The sequence below is a fragment of the Colias croceus genome, chromosome Z (genome assembly GCF_905220415.1).
Source record: "Colias croceus chromosome Z, ilColCroc2.1".
Taxonomy (NCBI): Eukaryota; Metazoa; Arthropoda; class Insecta; order Lepidoptera; family Pieridae; genus Colias; species Colias croceus.
Window position 1 is genome coordinate 5046128 of NC_059568.1, and position 27221 is coordinate 5073348.

At 34.5% G+C, this 27221-nt stretch overlaps 1 protein-coding gene across 2 annotated transcripts in view; it reads left to right on the forward strand.

Annotated features, from left to right (window-relative positions):
• LOC123705565 (glutamate receptor 1-like) overlaps window positions 1-27221 on the forward strand; it is a 108629-nt gene that overhangs the window by 60004 nt on the left and 21404 nt on the right. For both annotated transcript variants that reach the window (XM_045654405.1, XM_045654406.1), the window contains exons 5-8: window positions 13000-13253; window positions 20015-20164; window positions 24786-24992; window positions 25573-25680. In XM_045654405.1, the coding sequence (XP_045510361.1) occupies window positions 13000-13253; window positions 20015-20164; window positions 24786-24992; window positions 25573-25680 (719 nt within the window). The remainder of the gene's footprint in view (window positions 1-12999; window positions 13254-20014; window positions 20165-24785; window positions 24993-25572; window positions 25681-27221) is intronic.

Genomic DNA, 27221 nt, shown 5'->3' on the forward strand with positions numbered 1-27221 from the left:
AAATAACCGTGCCAAATTGTACTGGGATCGGCCCATCATCACAGACAGGACTATTCTAGCGAATAGACCTGATATTGTGGTGATGGACCTAGCAACTTCCAGGATTTTCTTGGTAGACATCACTATCCCACATGACGACAATCTTGTTAAGGCCGATTCAGATAAACGGCTCAAATATCTGGATCTGGCGCATGAGGTTGTCGAGATGTGGGGCGGTGTGTCTGCCGAGATAATCCCCATAGTTGTGTCCACCAATGGGCTGATTCCTTCCTCCTTATATTTAAGGAGGTTGGATTTACCGGTAAAGCCCATGACAGTGGGGATACAGCGGGCAGTCCTGCTGGACAACGCTCGGATAGTCCGCAGGTTTCTCACTCAATCACCCTAGGCTCCGGCCGTCTGGCCACTCAGCCGGAGTTGTTTAAAACACCGCCGCGAGGCGAGATACTTGCCCCCCCAATAGTAATAAGTATTTGACTCGAAGCCGATTATAAAATTTAAAATGTCATCGATTGAATTTTAAGGATAACGCCTTTACGCCTCGCCTTTAGTACACCGACGCGTTCGCGTGCGGCAGCGAAACATCGAAAAATCTGTCAGTACTATGGCAGGATTTCGCATATGATATGTCTCACTCTAGCACATAGATAGATGAAATAGTTGCGTCCTTGTCAGTATAGTTTCGCAAGGAACTGCGAAATGGCCATTACACAGACGCATTGCGAAACAGTTGCGAAAACATTGCTGTTTACTACGCCTTTTTAGTACACCGACGCATTCGCGAGCGGCAGCGAAAAAACGAAAAATCTGTCAGTAGTATGGAAGGTTTTCGCATATGATATGTCTCACTCTAGCACATAGATAGATGAAATAGTTGCGTCCTTGTCAGTATTGTTTCGCAAGGAACTGCGAAATGGCCATTACACAGACGCTTAAGTTTCGCTAGTGAAGTTTCGCGTGAGTTTCGCATCGCATAGCGTCCGCTCGCATTCTGTCGGTGAGGACAGATTTTCGCGTCCATGGACAATGATATTATATAGAAGTGATATAGAAATAATATATACTAGCTTCCGCCCGCGACTCCGTCCGCGCGGATGTCGGTCTTCGCGTGGATGGTTTATTTATCCATTTTGAATACCTCTGACAATAACATCTTATAAATATCTATTGGACCCAATTCCCAAATACGGCTAAGCCTATAATAATACGCAACGTGTGTTCGCGGTTCTACGGAACAACGTCTATGGATAAAACTGAAAAATTAAGATTATTCTTTTCTATGTATTTTTCCAGGATAAAAAGTATCCTATTTTACGCCCAGGATAATAAGGTATAATTATACCAAGTTTCATCGGAATCGAACCGCTAGTTTTCACGTGATGCCTTCACATACAGACAGACAGACAGACAAAAATTTTTTTAATCACATATTTGGGTTTGGTATCGATCCAGTAACACCCCCTGCTATTTACTTTTTCAATATTTTCAATGTACAGAATTGACCCTTCTACAGATTTACAGATAATATATTTATATGTATATAGAAATAAGAGGTAGATACGCCACCAACGTACCAAAATGCCAATTGCCATGGCAACTATTTGTTTATTTATATACTATATTGTGAGTATTATAATAACGTATCTATACATAAAATATCATTGGCCATGGATGCCGAAAATACTGAATTATTTTTGCATTCTATTCGAGATTATCCCGTATTATACGCAATTGGACACGCAGATTATAAAAATACGTACAAAAAAGAGGTAGCATGGAGAAAACTTCAAGAAAAGACTCTGATAGATGGTAAAAAATTTATTGTTTATATTTCATACATTTTATGTTTTTAATTTTCTTTGAAATAATTTACAAATTGTGATCGAACATTAAGCGCTGCTAAGTCTGCCCTATGTCTATTGGCATGCATTGGTACGAATGCTCCTAAAGTGTCCGAAAATTGTTTATTTTCGTATGTGTATACTGCAGCTTTAACAATTTTAATACTATTATTCAAATCTGTTTCAAAGGGCCTCAAGAATATTCTAAATTTTTGTGCTAAAATGCCAAACGCACATTTTACTACTACTCGTGCCCTACTTAATGATTTATTAAATCTTTTTTTATCATTGTCATTCATTGCTGCGTCTCTTGTCTCATTAGAAAGGTTTCTAATTTAAATCTTCAATGAATACATGTGGTGTAGTCTGTTTGAAACCTGGCAAAGGTTTTGGAGCTGGCAAATTCAGATACCGTCCACTTTTTAAAAGCTGATAAAATGATGAGTTCTCAAATATTGTAGTATCGGAATCTTTACCATAATTATGATCCTACATCTATGTAAGTAAATTTGTAATGTGGATCAACTATTGCCAATAACACAGTAGAAAATCGTTTTTTATAGCAATAGAACAGTGAGCCGCTGTTAGGTGGAAATTTAATAACAATATGCTTGCCGTCAATACTCCCGAGGCAATTAGGAAAACCCCATTATTATTTCCAATCATGTTTTAGTAGAAGGAACCGGGATGTACTCTGGCTGTAGTATTTTCCAAATTTGTTCGCACACTTGAGTTACTATCTTTGAAACGGTGCATTCACCCAAACGATAAGAAAAATATATTGTTGTATATGTGTCACCAGTTGCTAAAAATGACATTGACTGAGATGACATTCTGAAATTACGTCTGCACCTGCAGTCGTCAAAAATGACAATGGCATATCAATGCGAAAAAGTTGCGAAACATTGCTGTGTACTAACGTTTCGCTGATATTTCGCTACGCTGTAGTTTCGCAGAGATTCGCTGCCGCACGCGAACGCGTCGGTGTACTAACGCCTTTAGTACACCGACGCGTTCGCGTGCGGCAGCGAAACATCGAAAAATCTGTCAGTACTATGGCAGGATTTCGCATATGATATGTCTCACTCTAGCACATAGATAGATGAAATAGTTGCGTCCTTGTCAGTATAGTTTCGCAAGGAACTGCGAAATGGCCATTACACAGACGCATTGCGAAACAGTTGCGAAAACATTGCTGTTTACGCCTTTAGTACACCGACGCGTTCGCGTGCGGCAGCGAAACATCGAAAAATCTGTCAGTACTATGGCAGGATTTCGCATATGATATGTCTCACTCTAGCACATAGATAGATGAAATAGTTGCGTCCTTGTCAGTATAGTTTCGCAAGGAACTGCGAAATGGCCATTACACAGACGCATTGCGAAACAGTTGCGAAAACATTGCTGTGTACTACGCCTTTTTAGTACACCGACGCATTCGCGAGCGGCAGCGAAAAAACGAAAAATCTGTCAGTAGTATGGAAGGTTTTCGCATATGATATGTCTCACTCTAGCACATAGATAGATGAAATAGTTGCGTCCTTGTCAGTATTGTTTCGCAAGGAACTGCGAAATGGCCATTACACAGACGCATAAGTTTCGCTAGTGAAGTTTCGCGTGAGTTTCGCATCGCATAGCGTCCGCTCGCATTCTGTCGGTGAGGACAGATTTTCGCGTCCATGGACAATGATATTATATAGAAGTGATATAGAAATAATATATACTAGCTTCCGCCCGCGACTCCGTCCGCGCGGATGTCGGTCTTCGCGTGGATGGTTTATTTATCCATTTTGAATACCTCTGACAATAAAATCTTATAAATATCTATTGGACCCAATTCCCAAATATGGCTAGGCCTATAATAATACGCAACGTGTGTTCGCGGTTCTACGGAACAACGTCTATGGATAAAACTGAAAAATTAAGATTATTTTTTTTTCTACGTATTTTTCCAGGATAAAAAGTATCCTATTTTACGCCCTGGATAATAAGGTATAATTATACCAAGTTTCATCGAAATCGAACCGCTAGTTTTCACGTGATGCCTTCACATACAGACAGACAGACAGACAAAAAATTTTTTAATCACATATTTGGGTTTGGTATCGATCCAGTAACACCCCCTGCTATTTATTTTTTCAATATTTTCAATGTACAGAATTGACCCTTCTACAGATTTATTATATGTACAGATAATATTATATTTATATGTATATAGAAACAAGAGGTAGATACGCCACCAACGTACCAAAATGCCAATTGCCATGGCAACTATTTGTTTATTTGTATACTATATTGTGAGTATTATAATAACGTATCTATACATAAAATATCATTGGCCATGGATGCCGAAAATACTGAATTATTTTTGCATTCTATTCGAGATTATCCCGTATTATACGCAATTGGACACGCAGATTATAAAAATACGTACAAAAAAGAGGTAGCATGGAGAAAACTTCAAGAAAAGACTCTGATAGATGGTAAAAAATTTATTGTTTATATTTCATACATTTTATGTTTTTAATTTTCTTTGAAATAATTTACAAATTGTGATCGAACATTAAGCGCTGCTAAGTCTGCCCTATGTCTATTGGCATGCATTAGTACGAATGCTCCTAAAGTGTCCGAAAATTGTTTATTTTCGTATGTGCACCTTCTTGTATCTGCAATAAGTTATGCAAGTATACTGCAGCTTTAACAATTTTAATAGTATTATTCAAATCTGTTTCAAACGGCCTCAAGAATAGTCTAATTGTGCTAAAATGCCAAACGCACATTTTACTACTACTCGTGCCCTACTTAATGATTTATTAAATCTTTTTTTATCATTGTCATTCATTGCTGCGTCTCTTGTCTCATTAGAAAGGTTTCTAATTTAAATCTTCAATGAATACATGTGGTGTAGTCTGTTTGAAACCTGGCAAAGGTTTTGGAGCTGGCAAATTCAGATACCGTCCACTTTTTAAAAGCTGATAAAATGATGAGTTCTCAAATATTGTAGTATCGGAATCTTTACCATAATTATGATCCTACATCTATGTAAGTAAATTTGTAATGTGGATCAACTATTGTCAATAACACAGTAGAAAATCGTTTTTTATAGCAATAGAACAGTGAGCCGCTGTTAGGTGGACATTTAATAACAATATGCTTGCCGTCAATACTCCCGAGGCAATTAGGAAAACCCCATATTGTTTGAAATGCTTCAGCTATTTCCAATCATGTTTTAGTAGAAGGAACCGGGATGTACCCTGGATGTAGTATTTTCCAAATTTGTTCGCATACTTGAGTTACTATCTTTGAAACGGTGCATTCACCCAAACGATAAGAAAAATATATTGTTGTGTATGTGTCACCAGTTGCTAAAAATGACATTGACTGAGATGACATTCTGAAATTACGTCTGCACCTGCAGTCGTCAAAAATGACAATGGCATATCAATGCGAAAAAGTTGCGAAACATTGCTGTGTACTAACGTTTCGCAGATATTTCGCTACGCTGTAGTTTCGCAGAGATTCACTGCCGCACGCGAACGCGTCGGTGTACTAAAGGCGTTACTACGCCTTTTTAGTACACCGACGCATTCGCGAGCGGCAGCGAAAAAACGAAAAATCTGTCAGTAGTATGGAAGGTTTTCGCATATGATATGTCTCACTCTAGCACATAGATAGATGAAATAGTTGCGTCCTTGTCAGTATTGTTTCGCAAGGAACTGCGAAATGGCCATTACACAGACGCTTAAGTTTCGCTAGTGAAGTTTCGCGTGAGTTTCGCATCGCATAGCGTCCGCTCGCATTCTGTCGGTGAGGACAGATTTTCGCGTCCATGGACAATGATATTATATAGAAGTGATATAGAAATAATATATACTAGCTTCCGCCCGCGACTCCGTCCGCGCGGATGTCGGTCTTCGCGTGGATGGTTTATTTATCCATTTTGAATACCTCTGACAATAACATCTTATAAATATCTATTGGACCCAATTCCCAAATACGGCTAGGCCTATAATAATACGCAACGTGTGTTCGCGGTTCTACGGAACAACGTCTATGGATAAAACTGAAAAATTAAGATTATTTTTTTCTATGTATTTTTCCAGGATAAAAGGTATCCTATTTTACGCCCAGGATAATAAGGTATAATTATACCAAGTTTCATCGAAATCGAACCGCTAGTTTTCACGTGATGCCTTCACATACAGACAGACAGACAGACAGACAGACAAAAATTTTTTTAATCACATATTTGGGTTTAGTATCGATCCAGTAACACCCCCTGCTATTTACTTTTTCAATATTTTCAATGTACAGAATTGACCCTTCTACAGATTTATTATATGTACAGATAATATATTTATATGTATATAGAAACAAGAGGTAGATACGCCACCAACGTACCAAAATGCCAATTGCCATGGCAACTATTTGTTTATTTATATACTATATTGTGAGTATTATAATAACGTATCTATACATAAAATATCATTGGCCATGGATGCCGATAATACTGAATTATTTTTGCATTCTATTCGAGATTATCCCGTATTATACGCAATTGGACACGCAGATTATAAAAATACGTACAAAAAAGAGGTAGCATGGAGAAAACTTCAAGAAAAGACTCTGATAGATGGTAAAAAATGTATTGTTTATATTTCATACATTTTATGTTTTTAATTTTCTTTGAAATAATTTACAAATTGTGATCGAACATTAAGCGCTGCTAAGTCTGCCCTATGTCTATTGGCATGCTTTGGTACGAATGCTCCTAAAGTGTCCGAAAATTGTTTATTTTCGTATGTGCACCTTCTTGTATCTGCAATAAGTTATGCAAGTATACTGCAGCTTTAACAATTTTAATAGTATTATTCAAATCTGTTTCAAAGGGCCTCAAGAATATTCTAAATTTTTGTGCTAAAATGCCAAACGCACATTTTACTACTACTCGTGCCCTACTTAATGATTTATTAAATCTTTTTTTATCATTGTCATTCATTGCTGCGTCTCTTGTCTCATTAGAAAGGTTTCTAATTTAAATCTTCAATGAATACATGTGGTGTAGTCTGTTTGAAACCTGGCAAAGGTTTTGGAGCTGGCAAATTCAGATACCGTCCACTTTTTAAAAGCTGATAAAATGATGAGTTCTCAAATATTGTAGTATCGGAATCTTTACCATAATTATGATCCTACATCTATGTAAGTAAATTTGTAATGTGGATCAACTATTGCCAATAACACAGTAGAAAATCGTTTTTTATAGCAATAGAACAGTGAGCCGCTGTTAGGTGGACATTTAATAACAATATGCTTGCCGTCAATACTCCCGAGGCAATTAGGAAAACCCCATATTGTTTGAAATGCTTCAGCTATTTCCAATCATGTTTTAGTAGAAGGAACCGGGATGTACTCTGGCTGTAGTATTTTCCAAATTTGTTCGCATACTTGAGTTACTATCTTTGAAACGGTGCATTCATATAAAATATATTGTTGTGTATGTGTCACCAGTTGCTAAAAATGACATTGACTGAGATGACATTCTGAAATTACGTCTGCACCCAAGAAGCTTATATCTAATACACTGGAGATTGCACTATGACCATTGACTTGTCACAAGAAAATATAACCTTGAATGACGTCAGTGCTGTTTTTTGTCTCTTTCTGTGGGTGACCACACTGGTTTGTATATTCAGGATTTTTCGAAATAGAAAAAACTAAAAATCATGGTCTATAAATAATAACGACATATATTTTTAACAGTATTAATTATATTATAATATTACTGGCCATACTTTATAGGTACATACAATTTTAATTGGTATAGAATGATAATTTTAAATAACTCTTGGCTACAAAGCCTGGATATGAACCGATATATAGCATTAATATCCTTTGTAAATAGAGGAAAGTTGTGTTTTGCATCCGATGCTGTTTACCAAATTGTAAGCTACTCAGATCTTCTTTTTAAACGCGTTGCTTCGACGGGTCAATTTCAAGCCAAAATCATCAAAGAAAAACTGTTTATAATAAACGCCTTGCACAAATTTCAGCTAACTTTACAAAGTTTATTTTTCAAAAGGTATTTTTTTCTGGGTCGTAATCCTCAGTAATTTTACCCTTGATGGGCACATATATTTCTTTTTATTTTACTTTTTGGAAAGCTGAAATACCTAAAACAAAAAATGAGGTAAGTTAAAAAAGTATAAATTTCAATGTAAAAACGAATAATCTTATAACTACATGTGAGTGCAATACCGATGTCGAGTGTTGTTTCATTACTAGTAAAAATCTTGAAAATGGTGTTCTAAATTTCATCATAATATTGTTATTACAATAAATTCTCTTCACTATCCATAAAAACTTGTCATCATGGTTACCTTACTTGTTAATTTTGTTTATTGAAAACTTGTTGAAAAATGATAAAGTATTAGGAAAATAACAAATTTAACATGACTGCTTTCTAAAATGATGCAAAATTTTACAATTTTTGCCATTGAAATGATTCTAAACAGGTAAATGCAGGAGTATTGAGGAATATTGTAAATAACGTAAATATACACTTGCCTGTGAAATTCTATGCCAGAATTTGGTGTCCAAACACTTCTGCAATTTTTCACAATGCAATACATTATTTATATTCGGAAAATATTTATTAAATACGCAACAATATTAACTTAAATATTCGAAGCGACGCAATTTTTTTGACACTTATGCCATATTGTCAAAGTGAGAGTTGCTACAATTTTATTATGGTAACTATCCATAATCAGGGAGTATCGCTTTTTAATAATTGGTCCAGATACTTATTTTATTTAGCATAAATAATAATTGTCTCATCCAACAATGCTTCTGAATGACGTTGTTGGCAATTTATCAACAAACTCATGTACAAAAACTAACCTTTTGCACAGAATATTACGGCATACATAGTAGCCTTGGGAAAACTTCGTATTAACAGTGGCAATACCAAGTTAGGTGTGAAAGTGATAAAACACAACAATTTTCTTGTTACACGTCAAATGTTCATACCGAAATCTCCAGTGTATAAGATATAAGCTTCTTGTCTGCACCTGCAGTCGTCATGACAATGGCATATCAATGCGAAAAAGTTGCGAAACATTGCTGTGTACTAACGTTTCGCAGATATTTCGCTACGCTGTAGTTTCGCAGAGATTCGCTGCCGCACGCGAACGCGTCGGTGTACTAAAGGCGAGGCGAACAAAAAGGTTAATTTGACACAAAATAGTCGAGACATTTTCACGGTATAAATAAACAAACAGGAAACATTTTACATATATTTAAGAAATAAGGGAGTTTTAACTTCTATAACTCCTGTCTCGCATAAAGTACCTAATTGAATCTAAAGAGTTTGGAAAACTTCCAAGTACTTATTTGAATTTTACTTGGTTCTATAGGCAATTAATTTTGCCACAATAATTTATATTTTACTCTATTTCAGGCTTAAAGGATAATTCAATGTAATTTGTATTGACTTATTTTTTATCGATCAATAGAATAGAAGAATATTATAAACATCCCTACATATTTAACTCCTTCAAAATTATAACATCGATTTTAGAAGAAATGAAATTACTTTCTCCTACATTATAGTACTCCAAATCACTACAATTTTTATAAGTAGGTATACCATTGTTTCATCAAGTTAATGTAGCACATATCCTTAACGACCCGAATCACTCGAAACATCAATATGCCGATACTAAAGCTGGAATCATACAATTTATTGTACCGTAAGAAAACACCGCACCGAATAAACAGAGAACAATCAATCTTCTATCCGCGATCGGCTAACGACAAATTGAAACAGAATCCTGCAAATCGGTCACAAATCACTTAATGGTGACGCTCTTGCAAACGTGGAAGATCTCCAAACAAATTGTAATGACGTTCCAACACGTACCGAGCCCCGAACCGGACTCATCAGTCATCATCAGCCCATATAATATGTTCCCACTGCTGGGATACGGGCCTCTTATGAGGGTACATACCATAATCCAACAGCCAAGTGTGATTTGGTAAATAGCACATGTCGACGAACTTTTGATTCTTTCACATGACGGTTTCCTTATGACGTTTTCCTTCACCGTTCGAGCAGTGGTGATGTAATAACATGCGCAGATAAATTGAAAACAATTTATTGCCTGCACGCTCGCCTACACGTTACACAAGCACGGCGCTCGTGTACATTCACATGCGATTTGTTCGCGTACTGGTCTGGCAACAAGTTTGGTGGACGGATGCGCCAATGAATCGTACAATAATAGCCCATAGAGTTTAGACTCGACAATACGAACGAGCGATCAAAGCTTTGACCGCTGTGTTTGATTAAGATTCGTCCAAGTCACAGGAAAATGTTAAATTATTTAAACACCGGTTTGAATGTAGATTTTTCTGATACGTTTTTATTTGGCAAAGTGGAACAAACGAGGAAGTCAATTTACTTGTGGGCACTGCCAAGTTCAAACAATTCATGGTATTGTAATATGGCGAGAAGAGGAATTTTAAAAGGTTCCCTTACACATTTAAATAAAACAATTTATTGGATCTGTAAAGTTTGAAATGCATAGGTGTATCAGTTTACTGTTTTATTAAATAAAATAATACATCAACCATTAAAATAGTTAATTGTTTGAAACAATCTTACAAACTATCACCCCAAAATTATAAAAACGTCGATACTAAAAATATAAACTCAAATTTAATACCCGATCCATTTAATTAATTAAACAAAGCATTGGTTTGAAATCAGTTAAAAGGTACAAAGGTACCACAAGTAATACCTAGTCACATAATACCATACACCACCGCCTCACTGCTAATAATAAAAGTTTTCCAGATTCCTTAAATTCTATAACATTAGACCAAGTTAAAGTCACTTAGTGAAGTGTAAAAGTAATTAATACCTAGAACATAATTGCACAAATCAAGTGAAGTTCACAAGTCGAGTTTTGGACTCCGTCGTTGTAACAAGTGCGCAGTCTATTGTTAATGGTAATACTACTTTATGAGTTCTACAGTTATCTAGCCATTTCTCAAACTCAAATATTTTAAGAGGTTTCCTCAACTTGAGCATTGTAGAAGTTAATTTTAAGCTCTGCAAATGTTATGACTATCTCATTTTATATCAATGTTTATTGTAAAAGATGGGCTCCAAATGCTATTATGTATTTAAAGTATCTTCTTAGTATTCGTAATACCTTATTATATAAGTTCCATAGCGTATCGTTATAAGAGGTAGCAAATTTATTATACTGAATTATATTTCTTTATTAAATCTCGTCCCTTGAATATGCAGTACTTCTGCAGTAAGTAAGTCTGTGATTGATCACTTATGATTTGGGTATACATAATATCTCTTTCACAGATCCATTAATAATAATCAGAATTTTTAACCAGAACTAATTCTGGCAGGGATGAATTCTAACAAGAAAATATTAACCACATTTTCGATTATTATAGTCTATAGTTTATTGAACCTTCAGATCGCCTACACGGTAGCGTTTCAGCCATGATAATAATCGAAAACAACGGAAGATAAACACACCTTATATTTCCTGATTTAACACCTACCATATTACTGTTATTATTTTACACCTAGCATATAACATGATGTTATCATTTTACACCTACTATGATATTTTAGAAACAAATACGTTGGAATTTAGAAACGTGGTATCCCGTTAGCGGTTGTGGTGTGACCTCAAGGGCCACGGTAGAGTCACATGTTTGGAATTGCTCGACAAGTTTCAGCCCGTACATTCATCTAGCTGGCTTACGATTAGGGTACTGGAAGAGTTTTGCTAGGTACCGCTGTAATTAAGAATGGGGATTAGTGGTATGAGGTGTTATGTATGCTTTAGATAAGGTGTGAGGATTGATCTAGAAATATGTTGTCTATGTTATAAGTTTACAAGGACAATAAATATCTTGTGAAATCTGTGTTGTTTAAATAAAAACTGTTTAAAAACAAGTGATAACTGCGTTAAAAACAACCGACTTCAAACTTGCACTTGCAAAATTTACAAATACCTACAGACAAAAATGCTCATAAAATAAAAACTACTGGGCCTATCCGAATAAAATTTTTATGGGACCAATTCGACACCATCCCGCATCGAACACAAAAAGAATCACGTAAATCGGTTCAGAAACCTCGGAGTAATCGGTGTACATACATAAAAAAAAAAAATATACCGGCCGAATTGATAACCTCCTCCTTTTTTTTGAAGTCGGTTAAAAATCGATGTATATGCCATTACATAAATATTATATTATCTTATAAATTTAGTGAAAAATAATACTGTTCTAATATTTAAGAATAGTTGAATATAAAAAGCTATTTTAAACAGTTTATTGTTGTTTATAAAGCCTACATAATGCAATACAACGATACAATATGTTCCAGTTAAAAAACGCATTTTCAAAATGTAATATCATCACGGTAACTCGTGAATAACATAAAAAGCCGGCCATTGATATAATCTCTGAACATCCGCTATTGTTATGAGTGAATATTTTGCTTTTTGCCTTTGTTGAAAGCTTATCGACGGAATATTGTGCGGATTAGAATCGCATCAAGTGCCGGCTTCACTTTATTTACATTTTTTATAACAATGTAAAAATATATCTTGCGGTATAAAATTGTAAGATATAGAACAACAGCAAAATACATTGAGGAGCTAAATTTTATGCATTGTAATGTTTATTATTTATACTAGTGTGGTAACTATATTTGCATCACGCATGTTGAAATTGTAACCATTTCTCTAACATAGTAAGAAATTGTGATTGGTCCGATAGGTAACGAAATTTTAGGTCAACCAGAAAAAGTTAAATTTTGAATAGGTATTTTTCGCAATTTTGATGGAATAGATTTTTACAATTTTTCAAATGATATCAGTTTTGCATATCAGTAACATGATGCATACTTATCTTAATATTTTATCAATCTATTGTTTAATCTGACTCATAAAAAAACTGTCTACTGCCATTTATGTCTACTTTTAATTATCTCATTTAAGATACCTTCAAGTTTGTCCAGACATCTTAATATCAAAGAAATTACTAATACGATGTAAGTAACCAAAAATGTCTCAAAGTAAATAACACGAGCTCAAAATTCGCACATTGTCCACAGGACTCTTGCGGTTACAGCAGCTATACCAAACAATGCAACCAGGCCGCACCACATTCAAGATATCTTTGGTGAAACGGATCAACTCCCCCGCGGAAGCCATGGAATTCCTCATGGCGGTGGAGGAACATGACCGGTGGAGCAGCAAGCGTATAGTCCTGGACTGTAATGCGAAAAACGCTAAGAGTGTGCTCGTAGAACATGTGAGGAAGGTGGAACTGGGGAGGAGGACTTACCACTATCTGCTCAGTGGACTGGTTAGTTGAAAATATTATAATGTTACTAGCTTTCCGCCCGCGGCTTCGCCCACGTTTTCAGAGAAAACCCTGCATAGTTCCCTTTCCCGTGGGATTTCCGGGATAAAACCTATCCAATCTCTCAAGTTGGATCGAACTGCACATGGTGTGCGAATTTTATTATAATCGGTTTAGTGGTTTATGAGTCCATTGAGGACAAACATTGTGACACGAGATTTGTATATATTATAAGATAAGATAAGAGAGAGTTCGTTTGTTTTTTACGCGATTGGTATGTGCTAATGTCAGGTCCAATACTGTAAATCGCAGGTCCAGTACTGGACCAATTTCAAAAATCTTTTCACAATAGTATGTGCTATTTGTGCTCTTAGTGGTAAAGACTATATTTGTTGCTCGGAAGAAGCCGGGGCGGACTGCTAGTAAATGTAGACACTTACAAGTTACAATAATGGATTAGTTAGACTTTATATTTGACCGTGTTATGTAACGACATCAAAAGTATTATGTCTGCTAAAATTACTTAGCAGATATACTACGGTTCATAATACATGAGGATATAACTACAACTGATTTTTAAAGCGATAAATTGGAGTTAAATGTAAATATAACGCTTATAGCAATTTCATGGAGAAACTCTCGAGGATAAGTGCATTTGATCCTTTGGCTATTGCAATTGAATATACTTTTAATTTCCAGAAATGATAACATAAAAATGTAGCATTAAGAACTAATAGCTGTGTTTTACCTGAAATAAAACACATATTAAATACTTACCTATATTTGAAGCTTACTTATTGGAGAAGGTACCTAGCTTTTTCCGCCTATTTTCCCTCTCTTTCTCGTTGTATATATGCTATCTCTCTCGCACACGGCACACCTCCCACCAGGTGGCGCGGCCGGCGCACGATAATGTGCAGGCGCTAGATCTTCTTCATTGAGTCGAAATACTCAACAGGTGGACGTTAAGTGTAAGCTTCAAATATAGGTAAGTATTTAATATGTGTTTTATTTCAGGTAAAACACAGCTATTAAACACTTGACCGTAATTTGAAGCTTACTTATTGAGACCTGTTTGTTACCCACCTGGTGTACAATATATGGACGCCAATGTGAATTTGAATAGGTACATAAGTAATTACTTATTTCTTTATTTGAAAGAGTAAGGTGTGCAGATAGTATACCAATAAATCACACAAATTTTTAAATTTTCATATTATTTATATTAACAATAAAAAGTTAATCAAATAAGAACCAAAAAGTAAATCATAATGATTAAAAGTATTAGAACTTATGAGATTGGTTCAAGCGTACCTTAGTTAACCTTTTGGGCTTGAAAAGTTAAAGTTACTACAATTTCCACTATCTTTAGCGTAAATCTGCGAAAGAGCAAGTAACGACTTTTAATTACGCATTTAGATGTTACTTACAAAATTAAGCAACAGCTCATCACCGACGAGGCAAGAATACCTCAAACTCAAACCTTTATTTATTCAATTAGACTTCTGTAGAAGCACCATTGAATCCTCATAACATAGATTTACCAGCTGTCTCAACTCACACAGTTCTAACCCAACCTGCTACTAGCGGACAAGTAGAGACCTTGGTCTTTACTTTTAGGGTCAAATAAATTAAAAGGTCATCCCTTGGATAAGGTAATAAAATAAACCAGGTAAGCGGTTTAAATTATAATACAGATAATATGTAACATCCAACCAAAGCGTGCGGTGTCTATTAATGTTTAGAGCCAACGCCACCGATCATAATATAAACATGGCTGGTACTTTCAGTGCAATGCATGAATTATTTATTTAAAACTGATAGGTTTTAAACTCTGTACTGGAAACATATAATGAACTCAAGAAGTTAGAGACTAAAATGATAAGAGCTTATCTGTGTCCCAAACCTGCAATTACTACAGCTAAGTACGTTAAGTTTTAATCAAATTAATTTTAAGGTATAGTTATGGTTTACGTCAGAACTTATATACCAAAAGTCTCGGGACTACATAACGTGACTTATTTATAATGAAAGTGTTTGTGCATAACATCTAGGCCATCAACAGCTATATGAACGTCAGATAGGAAATGAGCCAAATTTATCCAGTAAGTAACAAAGGTTTTTAATTATACTTATTCTAATTCAACCAACTTCTACTAGCTACTCCGTATGTCTTTTGGGTAGACGGAGGCAAATAGGATTTTTCTTCCGACTATAACATTTGATATTTGGAAAATGTATACATTTCTGTATACCTTCAGAGTCAGATTCTAGTGGTGCAGCACTAAACACTGTCTATTAGGTGAATGGTGCTGCTGACCGGGCCTTCAGTTCTGCTTTCCAGAATACCTTCACCCTTCTCGGTGCTACTACTACTGAAATAGCAGTACTCTTACACGTCGTTCAGGCCTCGAACTGACTAGGATTTCTCATATTATCGTTACAACCCTCGCTCGCTCTATCGAGAACAAATTATCGCTAAGGAATTCTGCTGCAGGACAATGGCAACAGATTAATATGCATTATTATGTTCAGGAATATGGTGCGTTCTGAATACTATCGTCGTCTGAAGGTATCTCCTTTCGATTAACTGCATTAAGGGTGCAGATCTGATCCCATTTTTGTTCCGTAGGAATGCTACGACTGCCTAAACGTTAAACTGGACAAAGAAAGTTGCCCTGAATATGGTCGGTTGTTCCAACATCCCTAATATGGCTAGCTTACCTTAGTTACCCCTTGATTGTAACTGCTACCAATGGAGGCACTGCTCGTGGGTTGTCCACAGTTTTTCGAGTGCAAAAATGAAGAACTGAACTCGTGGGGATCTATGTCGAATGAATCTGTTTTAAGATTATGAAAGGACAGTTGGTTGTGGATGCGAAGACAGGACGTTACTTTAGTCATCTGTAACCACCACGAGAGGCAGCCACGGACAGTGATATAGTAAGAACTAAACTAGCAAAGTTTAGTTGGCTTACTAGACTTTGTCATGTTTAAAATGCAGTATATCATCTGTATAGAATTGCATTTATGACCATTGATAAACTTAATTCAACCGCAACCACGAGAAGCAGGCACGGATATCGATATAGCAAGAACTAAACCAGAAAGGTTTAGTTCGCTTATCTGGTATATTTATAATGTTTCAAAAGCCGTATAGTCTGTATTGCATTGCATTTATTGCCCCCCCCCCCCCCTTCAAATCAAAGAAATGTGAAGTCATCTGGCAGAGCTTTCTCGTGAAGGGTAGGGGTTCCAAGTAATATCTAATAATACGAGGCTTTTGTTTGGAAGGATTGACCTTCCGTTATTAATTATCCTCTATCCTAAGTAACTCAATAGTCAGAATTCACAGTACTCGTTGAGTCCTTAAACGTTTTACGTTAATAGTTGCATATAAGTTTATTATATAATATAATAATCCTGGTGGGATGACAAGAAACTTGTCTAAGCAAATGATTATCCTAATCCCTCAGCGATTTATTGTTTGAGCCCTGAAGAAAAACTCATGGGTGCCCTATTGAGGCCAAACGGGTTGATAAACGAGTCGAATAAATTGCCTACAAGATCGGGCAACTAAAGTAGGCCTATGAGAGGTCAACTATACATAACCAATCGTAATTTGTTACATTCAATCGCTTTGCGATTAAAAAATCTCTTCAGGTGATTTTATGTGAAAATTGGTCGGCTAGTGCCATGGAATTACGATAACAAATATACCATTGACACAAGGCTTGGTGATAATCCTGGAAACCACCGCCACAAATCATCTGCGAGATGATATTTGATCCGACTCGCCTCCCTTTGTTGTGATTCTCTGCATTGTGAGGCTCTGCATTGGTAAATACAATTTGTTCAAGTCGCAATTTCCATAATTGATAAACCAATGGTGGTTTCCTGATTTAATAAGCGTAAGCTAACCTTTTAGGATACAAAGTATTCATTTCATGCGTCCATTATTTAACGTCTCTTACCTATTTTATTGTATTTACTAGGTTATATTACTATACTTATATTGTATAGATGGCCCACTGTGAATTAGATTTCAAAACCTTTTTCTACCTACCTTAGAAGAGTGAAGATCCGTTACTGTCATCTCTAACATTTTCGTGGGTCCTCGTTGACGAAAGCAAATATCTATGATCATTTTAATGATCAATCCTTTGTATATTTGCACCAAACGCAATCAAAGCCCCGCGAGGGCCGATATATATTTGCACCATTTCCCCGTGAGGGACGGTCGTAATCAAAGCCCCGCGAGGGCCGATATATATTTCCACCATTTCTCCTTGAGGGCGGTTGTAATCAAAGCCCCGCGAGGGCTGATATATTTGCACCTATTTCCCTGCGAGCGACAGCTGCGCGAGGGATGTTTGTAATTTGAAATAAGTAGGGCCTTCCCAAAAATACTTAATAGTCACCCTGCGAGGGTGGGTTTAACCTGGCTAACGAACCTAACCTGCGAGGAGTAGCGGTTAAACCTAGCGGCCACATTTATGTAATCTGCTTCGAGCAAGATTTAAGGTGCTAATATAAAATTAGAAGTTAATAATCATTTAAAATAATAATATAGTAACAAGGTACTTTAACTTATTTTCCAATGCTAGCAACAGCTGTCCAGGATGAAATAAGAATTGATTTGACAATGGTAATTAATTGTTATGTATATGTATATAAAAAGAAGGCTTTAACTATTTAATAAAGTCAAAATTCAAATCATTTACACAAAATTTTAAAATGAACTTCGATTCATATTTAATTTAGTTCATACAATCGATGTCACATTCAGTTGCTTTATATCCGTTAACATTCCTTACGAACGCAGCCATACGTGGCCATACCATCGTAGGACGGTTTTATTGCACAAAATAATCTCCGCTCACCCGCAATTTTTTACTTTTTGTCAAGGTGTACAAGTTTATAATATTATTCTAAAACGTTAGAATATGTGAATAGTAAATCCTTTGAAATGTCTCTAAATTTAATTTCTAATTAAGGTATCTCGATAACTATACGATAACGTCTCTTTCCAAACTAGAAAATTTAAATGTAAAATTTTGGCACTTACTCGTTTTAACCAAAAAGTTGCATCATTTGAAACATAGGAAACGTAATATAAATAAAAGTAATTTTCAAACCAAAATTGCTGTGTGTAATACCTATGTCTATTTTCGCTTATATACGGATCAGATTAATACTCATAAAAGGACACGTATAGACTACGGATACTTTTGAATGTGTGGTACGTTCATGGTACCTACTGAACATGTGCATTGTGCGTATTCCATCATTATTCAGATGAGCGGCTAACTCCCGGACGATTTATAACATATCTCGACATGTTCGGACACGTTGTGATTCGTGCAATTACGCTAACATCAATTTGTTCCTGTTATAGGTAATACCTATATAATTTGTTCTTTGAGCTGACTCATCTCGTTCGATAATTTTTAGTTATAAACTATACTCCGAACCGTTCCTAGTGATAACGACAATGTAATAAAGTCGTAGCAATGGATTGCATGCCTGTTAAGCTTTGAGTTGGCTCATAGGATTAGCCTTGGATTTATCCATACATACTATTAATATTCACTTGTAACCTTGTAATAAAAACACATTAAAAATGAAATAAAATAAAAATATCTATATAAAAGAGAGGGTATTTGATATATTTAGTCAATATCAAATAATCACAAAAGTAATATTAACGATACGAGTAAAGCCGAACGGTAAATCCGTTAAAATCTGCTTTACTCACAGTATTAGAAATTCAAATATTCATTAGTATATATTGCATTACTTATAAAATATTTCAAAAGAAAAGTTACTATTTCACGTAAAATGTAACGGTTGTATCGTTAATTTTAAATATCTAACATGCTATTAAGTATTTAAAGCATATTGAAAAATAAACTATTGCTGAAGGATTCACTAAAAGACCTCAGCATTTTAAATAAAGTCCAACGGATATACCGTCGATTTAAAAGATTTTTGCTCATTTTTAAGTAAAATGTCATTACAATAGATGTAAAAATAACTCACTGTACCGATCCGACGGGATACACTTTTTCACACTTTTAGCACTTGCAATATGCAATACTTAATACTTAATAGCACCAAGGTTGTAGTCTTGTAGACAACCTTCTCGCGGCGGAAGCTAGACGCCAATGAAGAAGATCTAGCGCCTGCACATTATCGTGCGCCGGCCGCGCCACCTGGTGGGAGGTGTGCCGTGTGCGAGAGAGATAGCATATATACAACGAGAAAGAGAGGGAAAATAGGCGGAAAAAGCTAGGTACCTTCTCCAATAAGTAAGCTTCAAATTACGGTCAAGTGTTTAATCTCCTATTTCAAATGGTTTTCTTTATTGGAAATATCGAGCAAGAAATTAAAAATAAACTTCTTTATCCCAGCTTATGAGAAATATGAATACAATATGTATTTTTACATACCCAGTTGAAATTAACTAGATTATCATTTCATTTTTTATACTTACCGTCAAAATCAAATGATCTAATCCAAGCTTCGAACGACAATATCTATACTGAAATAGCAGCAAAAAAGTCGCTACATCTTATTCACATTCTAAATAGCTTCCGAGTTGCTTATTATTCCTTAGAGTATTCCTAATTACAAAGTATAAACTAAATTAAACTTTGTCGAGACAATAAGATAAATGACTGTCGGATGCGCTAAAGGCTTTAGTCGAGTCACGTCTCCGGCTTGTGGTAGCAGATAGGAATTTAAGGCGTCCACATTATCAGGTTATGGACGATCAATGGGAAAACGAGGTTACGGAATATGGAGCGGTCAATATTACCGGGTTCCGCATAGTGGACCATTCGAGGAAGGTGGTGCGCGACTTCATAGAGGGGCTGCGGAGGATGGACCCGCGCTTCAAGGGGACTATTTCGGTAAGTCAATTAGATAGTCATTTGCGTAGGATTTTATAGATACGATTTATTGGTGAATTATGTAAATATTAAGGTCTATTCCATAGGAAGATTTTATAAACGGTTCGATTGATTGGTTATTTGTTAAGTTTATTCATTGGATTAATATTTTTTTTACAATCATATGAAAATATATGAATTGTGTTCTACATATTATTATTATAACGTTGAAATACAAATATAACTTCAAACTGTTATGTTTATAGTGAATCTATGAGAATCTTTGAAAAAAATATAATTAATTCTCATAAAATCGCTCATAATAATCACTGAAAAATCAGTTTATAAAGTGCACACTTATTCACACATCAGAAACGTCAATATTCATTCATAAGTTCACACATTTCAAGCCTTATTACGGCCCCGTAAAAGCTATACAAAAATACTGCACTCCGTTTTTCGCTCGTCTGACTCACAATGGGGATCTACAAACCAGTCTTCTGTTAATAATATAAGCAATCAATACAGAATGTAAATTAAATTCCGATAACTTTTTTCATTATAACACGGATTTATCGAGATAATAATCAACGATTTAATACGTAAAATACTTTTTAACTGGTTGTTATTAGTCTATTTAGGGCTGATTTTTCAATTGTTGGTTAAAACTTATTCATCGAATAACATAATATTAAACTACCATTTCAAAAATGTATTCTAATTGTCTGTATTTGTCAGTTTATAGGTGACATTTTAAAATGTTCGTGTAATACTTTATTGGTCGGATAAATTTTTTATTTTAATTTGACATTACTATATATTTTAAATTTTGGGGGAGGCCTATGTCCTGCAGTGGACGTCCTGAAAGGCGTGATGATGATGAATGATGAAGATATATTTTAATATCTCACATATTTTCTTTCTTCTATCAAATTGCATTTATTTTTTTACAACAACAAACATAACAAACTTCCTTCACTGCCTAATTCTCAAATTAATAAATTTGTTTCTTGACTTATCAAAAATTATAATAACCTTGAATTTAATAGTAAATAACTATCTAATAAAGCAAACTAGGACAACCACAAGAATCTATCCCTTACATAAATTTCTACATGCATTATATACTGCCGAAGATATTTCTAAATCACCATTACATAATATCAACAAAATTTTACGACTTACCCAAGACATAACATAATATTCGTGGAGGTGCTAAATATAAAACGATGGGAGTACACAATGAGAATTTAAAGGTCCTGATAAATAACTTAAATACTATATTTGTAATAACTTTTCAATATTCTGGATAGCAAAAATTGGACCAAAAATAAAATTAATTACAAGTCAAATCATAATTATTATACCATATCATTTACAAACATTTAATTAATAGACATTTACTGCTGTTTAAATAATAATAATAATATTGTGACACGTTATTAAATTAATTAATTACTATGTCAGATAATATATTTTATTATAATAATTAAAAATAATTCGCCTGATTACAAATTTACTTTGTTGGCGCAGCGACCCGAAACGGATCGTGACCTCAAAAATTATTTGAAATGCTATAAATAATTTCGTTCATTATTACTCATAATATATTAATTATAGAAAAAATCAATTTAAATATTGAATGCTCAGCTGAAATTATCCTGAATACGGAATATCACATCATCATACGATTCGATTGGTTAATTTCCAAAATCGTCTAAAACATGTCTATCACTGTTTACAGTAATGCAACAGATAAATACTGGTTATTTCAATGATAACCCGATCCCTAATGCTCGACCAACAGGAATAACGTACTACGGCAGGTCGCTAACAACCTTGCTAGTTCCGTTCATGCGAGAACCAGATATTCAATCAGAAAATCGGCCTAGCCTAGGAAAATATGCTTGCTTTTGGATCGAATAAATCTATATTACTCGTAATACTCTGCACTGCGTAAACATTTGCTAGTATTGGATCTAATATTAAATATTCAAGTAAATTGAACGCAAATTTTCTATTAATGATTTAAATATAATATTATACTAATAGATAAAATTATGTCCTTATCATTTTTGCTCTATGTTTTTTTTTCAGTATCAGAGCTATTGTATTGTACGGGTCCAAGATTGAGTACCTGCATTATAATGAATTATATATTATTATGTGCTTGAATTTTGTAAAAGCTCACCTATTGTATCACGTTATTAAATTAATGACGTATAAATACAACAAAGATACTTTTTCTTTAGTTTAATAGCAAAATTATATCTTACCTTAGTATCGTTTAACAAGCGCCTCTTCGAAAATTAACAGCTAAAAATATCGTACAATTATTATAAAGCTTTATATTAAATCTATCTAGAAATACCTTTAAAGACGGTGAAGATGTATTTCAAATTGCAGAGGAAGTTCTGGGCTTTTATTAGAGTAATAATTATGTAATGCAGGCTATTTTAGTTTTCACTGTGTTTCCTACACTATAATAATATTATTTGGTGCTATTGTTTATATTTATTATTTAATAACATTCTAGTCGTTTATAATTTAAGTTGTTTGCTAATTGTAAAATGTTTTATTTTTATAAATAATAATAACTATAGTTAAAAGTAGCTAAAAGACAACGCTTCAATAAGACCAATTCAAGAAATTATTGTATTGTCACCGATCCTTGATAAGAGTACAAAGGTGAATAAAAGCAGTCCATATAATGGGTCAATATCGAGTCTAAAGGAGTATGTTATATAACATACAGGTGAAGCTAATAAGTGTGTTAAAAAGTTACCCGATAAAAAATGGTCAACCAATCTTGCTCGAAGCTCTTTTTTATAGTGGGGAAGTCTTCTTAGATATCCCGGCTCCCGGGGGTGGAGCCGTGGTTATGTCGGATTTTTACCGACTGCGCGCTGCTTTGGACGGAACTGCGGGAACGGTTTCGAATGTACCGCGTGTCCCGCCTAGCAGATGCCCGTTTCCAGGCCCACCACTAGAACCCCCCTCGCTGGCAGCTGCTGGAACGAAGGCTTACGCCATCAACGCGCAGACAATGGATATTTGCTCGAAGCCCTGTAATTCATTAACTCTTATAAGGGCCGATTTTTCAATCCTTGGTTAAAATTTATCCGTCCAATAAAGTATTACACGAACATTTTAAAATGTCACCTTTAAACTGTCAACCTGAATACATTTTTGAAATGGTAGTTTAATACGTTATTCGATGAATAAGTTTTAACCATGGATTGAAAAATCAGCCCTTAATCATAAAAAATTGATTACTTTTCATAATAAAGACACGACTTATTACATAAATATGTGCACATATTATTCATGCAGTTATACTTATAACTAATTCCAACCAACTTTAGATATATTTGACGCTTACCACACTGGAAGTGTTATCAAAGTTTGTTTGGAAGCTATTACGTGACCAACGCCTGCAAATTTAGCGATATAATCTCCAGTACAAACTGCACATCAGTGCTTTTCAAATTAATGGCCACTTGCTAATAATAATCAGTTTGATTACATTTTAGTTGGAACTCTCGGCTTTGATTAACAGCTTATTCTACGTTGAATCTCTTCCGATCTATAAGTAACCGTGTCGTTAGTTCGAAGAAATGATTTTAATATTTAACTATACGAGTTTACTGATAGTTATTCATAGTTAACTCGTTTGTAAATTGCTATAGGTAAAGACGAATTTACCATGGCACCAACATGCACTTACCATTTATTTTCTCATTTCCCAGATTAATATTGACATGTTACACAAAAATAAGCCCTCACAGGCAATGTTTAATTTCGACCTCCCACCGTGTTTATAAAGAAAACTAAAAACATTCAACCGAAAAACAAAATTGAACTCCGATCTCGAAATGAAATGAACATTCGAAGCGATTTTATTAATATATCTCATTTTTATACTGGATTGTCGATATGACATTTTTGCATCGCCCGTGTTTTTATGGAGGCTATTTGCGTAACTGTGTTAGAATTTTATTTAAATGCGCCAGACTGATTTTTAATATACCATTCAAAACGTATGCTACAAATGGTTCTATTTTTTATTGCTCGAATTCAAAGCTTTTACTTTTATATTAGCAATCGTAATAAAATAAACATTCAAATTATTTATTTTTATTTAAATAACCCAGTGTAAGAACCACAGTATAGACGGTTAAACTCAAACTCAAACTCAAACATTCATTTATTCAATTAGACTACTATTTAGTAGCACTTTCGAATCGTCATTACATAAGTAGGTATTTTTAACATTTACCACCGATTCGGAAAGCAGTATGGAGTATGGAGAAGAATCGGCAAGAAACTCCATGAGAAACTACATAAATAAATATATACTCCTATTGCAAGATATTTAAAAACTAAGGCCTGAATCAAATCAATGATTCATTCATTTTAGTTAATGACCATTTACCAACTTTTTCAATCCACACGGTTTAATATTCATCTTGACTGCGACCTATTTTTTATATATTATTATTATTTACTAATACTAGTTACCTAACATATTAAAACTACATAGCTGAAGAACTTAGAGGAATATAATAAACTACTTCATTTTTAGCTTATCCTACTATATTCTAATGTGATTAGACGAATATTTAACTCCTATTTCATACAGGCGCAAACAGCTCTAATGTACGACGGAGTCCAAGTCCTGATGGATGCTCTCGGAAGGCTTTGGAGGAAGAAGCCAGATGCGTTCAGGGCTGCACTACGAAGGGCTGCCGCGCTTGCAAATACGACTAAAGTGATCGATTGCAACCCTGGTAAGGGCTGGGTGGTGCCCTTTGAACATGGGGATAAAATATCGAGGCTGATTAAAAAGGTATGTGGTGTTGTGTGTGTATAAAAATTATCATAATCATAATTATAATATTATAGTTAATGACTGTCACAATTACAATATGGTCATGTTTTAATAGTATTTATAATGTGATATAAGGCGTGGTACTTTATTTAACTTTATTCAAAAACAGTTTGTAATATAATAATTAATAATATTAAGTCATAAATACCATCTCCAATGTAATTGGGTGATGCAGCCTTAATCAAGAAAGCAGTCAATTATGAAAAAAAAATTAAAGGGATCAACAAAATAAAGTCCGCCCCGTTAAACTGCTGAAACTTAGAAATATAATATTACATAACAAATTTAGTGCTGGCTTTTTACAAGACATTTATGAAAGGGCGCAGTAATAAAATGCTATTATTTATGTCCTATCGTAACAGTTCTTATAGTCCGTGGAAAATATTGGGTCCAGCGCGACACGGTAAAAAAGGTATTGCCAAAGTACTTAGGAAGTTGGGAACATTAGTCCACGAACAGATGTTCGACCACCTTTACTTTATGCGTTCCGTCCCAAATCAGGGAAGAGATTTATTTGAACTTTTTAAATGTATTTTAGACGGATATCGAGGGTCTAACGGGGAATATTTCGTTCAACGAGGAGGGACACCGGTGTAATTTCACCCTGCAAGTTGTTGAAATGACTGTGCAGAGTGCGATGGTTAAGGTAAGGTTATATTGTTTAATGAAATGTTTTATTTTGAGGTGTTTCTGATGAAGATTTGTTATTAGGATGTATCAATTCAACGTTTTACATGAGTTTCATTGTTTGTGCTATATTTATTCAGTTAATTTACAGAAGGATATAACCGACTTGTTTTATGACTAAGAAGTAAAAAAAAAAGTAGATAAGATCAAAGCATATAAAAACTATATTCTCATTAGATTTTTAAATCAATACAGTAATTTAGTACCTTCTAAATTTTCCACCAAACTAAACTTTTATTTAGTATAAATCTGTATTCAAATTAAAACACTGTATATAATTCTAAAACGCTCACGTCCATTAAGCCGCGATTTACCAATGAATAATTTTAAAATACGCTCACGTAATAAAGGTTTACAAAATCTTAGGTGCGTAAAACTTTGCACATCAGTTACGAGGTAACAACCTTTGTTGAAAGTTACGTAATATAAAGTTATTTCACTCCATCTTTTCAGCGTTAGACGGGGTTATGGTAGCTTTCCGATAATAATTATAAATCAATGTTACATACCGACTTGATGATTTAACGACTTGAGATTTGAACGATTTCTTGGATATAAATTTTCGGTAACATGGAATTAGTTAGAAATAAATGTTGTCAGGATATTACATTTTTATATTATAACATTATCGAAATAAATTCAATAATGTTATTAATAAAGGATAATAATTGTATTTATGTATAAAAAATCTCACTGGCAAATATTGTAACAACGACACACACCATTGTACAACATCGCTTTCATCTCTTATAATAATATCTTCTTCATGATGTCTTCAATAAACTCTATTTTTAGAGACCTCTAGACGATAAATATAAATAAATCATACTAATTATTAAATCTTCATATAAATTGCATCAATATACAGGAATGGATTGGAGAATAATTCAGAAACAGCTAGCCTTAAGCGCAATTTCATTATTAACCTTTTACAGAATAGTTACAATAATTACTTCATACATAAACAACAAGACTATCCAATGAATATTACGATCCGGTCAAATGTTATAACTTGACCAAATTAATTGCTCTCTGACCGTACAGAGAATATTTGAATATAGATAGTTTCCATCGATGCTTATGTTAAACCTTAGATGTGATACTAGATCAAAGTCAGACCGGAGATTGCGAAACTCAGGCTTTTGAGGGAAGCTAATAGGTTTATAACGTTAACAGCTTAGAGGCCTCCTTGGACATGATTCTTGGTATAGGCATAGTTGGTTGGTCATTTGTAAATTGGTTTGTAATTAATGGATTGTGGGAATTATAGAGATCTGGATGGTCTAGCATTAGATGTAACACGCAAGAAAGGAAGTAAGGTTGTGTTTATAACATCTGGGGTTCTGTTGATTCGTATAGGCATAAATTCGATAATATTAAGCGGATCAATGTAATATATATACATTTATTTCGTTTTATCAGATTTTTTTTTAAATTATTTTATGTTTACTCAGTTACAAAACGCCCAGTAAAGGAAACGAATAACTTATGTAGGTAACT